The sequence below is a fragment of the Macadamia integrifolia genome, unplaced genomic scaffold, assembly GCF_013358625.1.
Source record: "Macadamia integrifolia cultivar HAES 741 unplaced genomic scaffold, SCU_Mint_v3 scaffold2633, whole genome shotgun sequence".
Taxonomy (NCBI): Eukaryota; Viridiplantae; Streptophyta; class Magnoliopsida; order Proteales; family Proteaceae; genus Macadamia; species Macadamia integrifolia.
Genome location: NW_024868847.1, coordinates 15,670 through 18,588, shown reverse-complemented (window position 1 = coordinate 18,588; position 2,919 = coordinate 15,670). Strand labels below are relative to the sequence as shown.

Sequence of the window (2,919 nt, the reverse complement as noted above, 5' to 3'; positions counted from 1 at the left end):
CCCCCCCCCTCTCTCTCTCTCTCTCTCTCTCTCTCTCTCTCTCTCTCTCTCTCTCTCTCTCTCTGTTTTGAAGCCCATGTAGAGTTTGAGCTTTCCAGTTGGCTCTGTCCAAAATGGGAACGAAATACTATCAGATAATAGTGGCATCCAAGGGAAACCAAACGTTTAGCAGTTCCAATAAAGGAGATTTAAATAATTAGCAGATCATAGAGGAGTGATCTTGGCAATTGGTGCTGAAGATCATTCTAACTTGGATTCTCTACTACATAAACAGTAACTTGTAAATCAGAATATCAGGGGAACCACCAAAAGTTCCCCAATTGAGCCTATTGAAAATGATATGAGTCGAAGCCTACACACATCAAGATAAAACTTAAAATATGAATCATACAACTCATCACTGTTGAATTAAACACCACTCCAGGAAAAAAAAAAAAAAAAAAACCAGACCAATATTTTTTTTTTTCATTTTTTGCTAAAACAGGCCAATAGCCAAACCTACATACATCAAGATATAACTGAAAATAAAATTTATCACCACGAATTGAATCATACAACTCATCACTGTGAAATGAAATAAAAAACCCAAAGCATATGTCATGCCTCTTCGTCGAGGTGTTCTAACCATACTTTCCCAGTCACATCCCCTATTGATCCTAGACCAAACCTTCAGGTCTTTCTGGAATTCTGGTGGTGCAACTGAGTTTACTGGTGTGTATGTAAAGGATACCCTGTCTTGGTGTATAATTTTGATCAGCAACTTTCAGGCTTCCTTTTTTATGGTAGAATTGGTAATGTGCGATATGGGTGCAACAGGGCACGTTGGACCGAGTTTTCTTTTGATTTCAGGTTATTGTTATGCTGGAAAATTGAGTAACAAAATCATATTGAGACTCAAAAGGCATAGTAAGCAGGCCAAAATAAGTCATTATTTATCCTTCAAATAGCATAAGCAGTAATATGTATAGTAACATTAACAAGAAAACTAGAAGAAGATAATCAAACTTCAATTGTTTCTCAGCCTAGAGTCTTTGTCCAGACTATTCCATTCTCATTTATCCAATGGCAGACTTCAATTTGACCCGGGCCAAAACCCAGCAACTTAAAAGCAAGATGATTTGGATTCCAAGTTGATGTGTCATAATGGCATGCCATGATCGCATGATTCACTTTCTTCTTAGCATGTATATCAACTGCATAAACTTTTACCTTCTGTAAAACATGGCAATAATAGACTTGAAATATAAATGGCTGGCTATGACATAAGGCTGGTGAATCAGAAAGATTTCCATATTTGAGTTTCACAACTCCAATTGTGACATTCTCATAAGATCCTTCGATGCTTTCAGTACTCCATACATGTACATAGTGTCCTAATTCTTCGACGATAAAATCAATCAGATCCTCGACAGAAGTTGCACAAGTTCTCTTCTCACCTCGAATGGGGCTCTTCTCACATATCTTGAGGGTGTCTTGAATATATTCATCCATGTTTGATTCATCTATCACACCAAAAAGCTTCTTCAATTTCTCAATCTGGGCAACGGAAAATGGGATTTTTGATGCCAGAGATCGCGGTAAGAATGATTTATATGACATTGGGTCCCTTAGATCAGGGACAGCTATGACACTTCCCTCTTCCACCATTGACTTCCGAAAATATGGCAATCCACCTTGGCTGGCTACCGACAAGGGTACTTCATTAGGAAAATCATATTTCAATTTGGCTTCATTCCATGGGGCTATTGGTGGCAAGGTTGTGCTGTCAGTTGTCTTCTTCTTCAGTGCATTTGTAGAACAAGCAACATTAGCCAGCTTACAAAATGAATGCAGGTGGGATGCCAATTCATTTTTCTCTATAATTTTCATATACACTGCCTCTTGATGGGGGTTTAATGAAGAAGCCTTTGTAGCTAACCAGTGCGGAGGGTGTGGAAGACCAATATGCTCTTCCCAATATTGTATGAAGGCATTTTCAGCTTGAGAACCCTACAATTTCATGGAAAAATATAAAAACTAAATAAGAAAAAACAGGAACAAATAATAACCAAGTTGAAATGAATGGAAAATGGAAAAACATCATTTTTCTTACACTAAAGTATGCTACTACCAGGAGTCCAAGCAACAGAATGGGATGTCTCATGGTGCAACTGAAACAGAGAATGAAATGATTTGGTCTTTGCCTTGGCAGAATGAGTTGGGATTGCAATGTGGAGAAGGTGTTTGAATTTATAGACGGAATTTTCTATAGTGTAAAAATAAAAAAGGAGGAAGTTTTCGTCAATCCCCTAAATGACTAAATTTACTCGTAATTTCCTAATTTTCCCAGTGAGAAAGTGAAAATTTTTCTTTTATGACTGACTTGAAAATAAAATTCCTTATAAAAAACTGCCCTTCAGCGTTCAATTTCTTAAACACCAAAATAAATCCTTAATTCTTGGTCACTCTCATTCCTGTTTTCTTATTTTGTTAGGTCTTTGTGCAAAGCTTAACTGTGGTAGTGTAAAAGAAAAAAGCTAATTGATTTGGAGAGAACCCAACACATGATGTTGTTCACCTCTATCACTAATGGATCTGTAGCTATTTCTCTTCGGACTATTGATTTGTTTAGCTGATAGAAGAAGTGAAGGGGTAAAAAGAAGAATCTTCAAGGGGTAAGTTTTTAAGTTAAAAAACTTGAAGGGAACAAGGGAGGTAATTTGATGCGAGTATGGCTAATGACGTAAGGGATGTTTTCCATATCTTTTGAAGTTTGAAGCAAATTGTTGTAATTCAGCTAACCTCACTTTGTCAAACAATTTTCAAAATACTAGGTGTTGGGTAGTCTCAGCAATTTCTGGTGATGGTTTTCAAAATACCTCTACCAAGGACCATTGGCTGTAAACATATTGGATTTGAACTTGCTTCATATGACCTTTT

The 2,919-nt window shown here is 36.9% G+C and overlaps 1 protein-coding gene across 1 annotated transcript; it reads right to left on the bottom strand.

The window, feature by feature from the left end:
* Positions 1-907: 907 nt before the first annotated feature.
* Positions 908-2,303, bottom strand: LOC122066921 (polygalacturonase non-catalytic subunit AroGP2-like). Its single transcript, XM_042630751.1, has 2 exons — positions 2,093-2,303; positions 908-1,989 (listed from the first exon to the last, which is right to left on the bottom strand). The coding sequence occupies exons 1-2, from the start codon at positions 2,141-2,143 to the stop codon at positions 1,018-1,020; spliced, it is 1,023 nt and encodes a 340-aa protein (XP_042486685.1). The 5' UTR covers positions 2,144-2,303; the 3' UTR covers positions 908-1,017.
* Positions 2,304-2,919: the final 616 nt, after the last annotated feature.

Coding starts and splice junctions, on each gene's coding strand:
- LOC122066921 (XM_042630751.1), bottom strand. CDS start 2,143: ATGAGACATCCCATTCTGTTGCTTGGACTCCTGGTAGTAGCATACTTT. Junction 1,990..2,092: donor TGGTAGTAGCATACTTTAGT/GTAAGAAAAATG, acceptor ATGAAATTGTAG/GGTTCTCAAGCTGAAAATGC.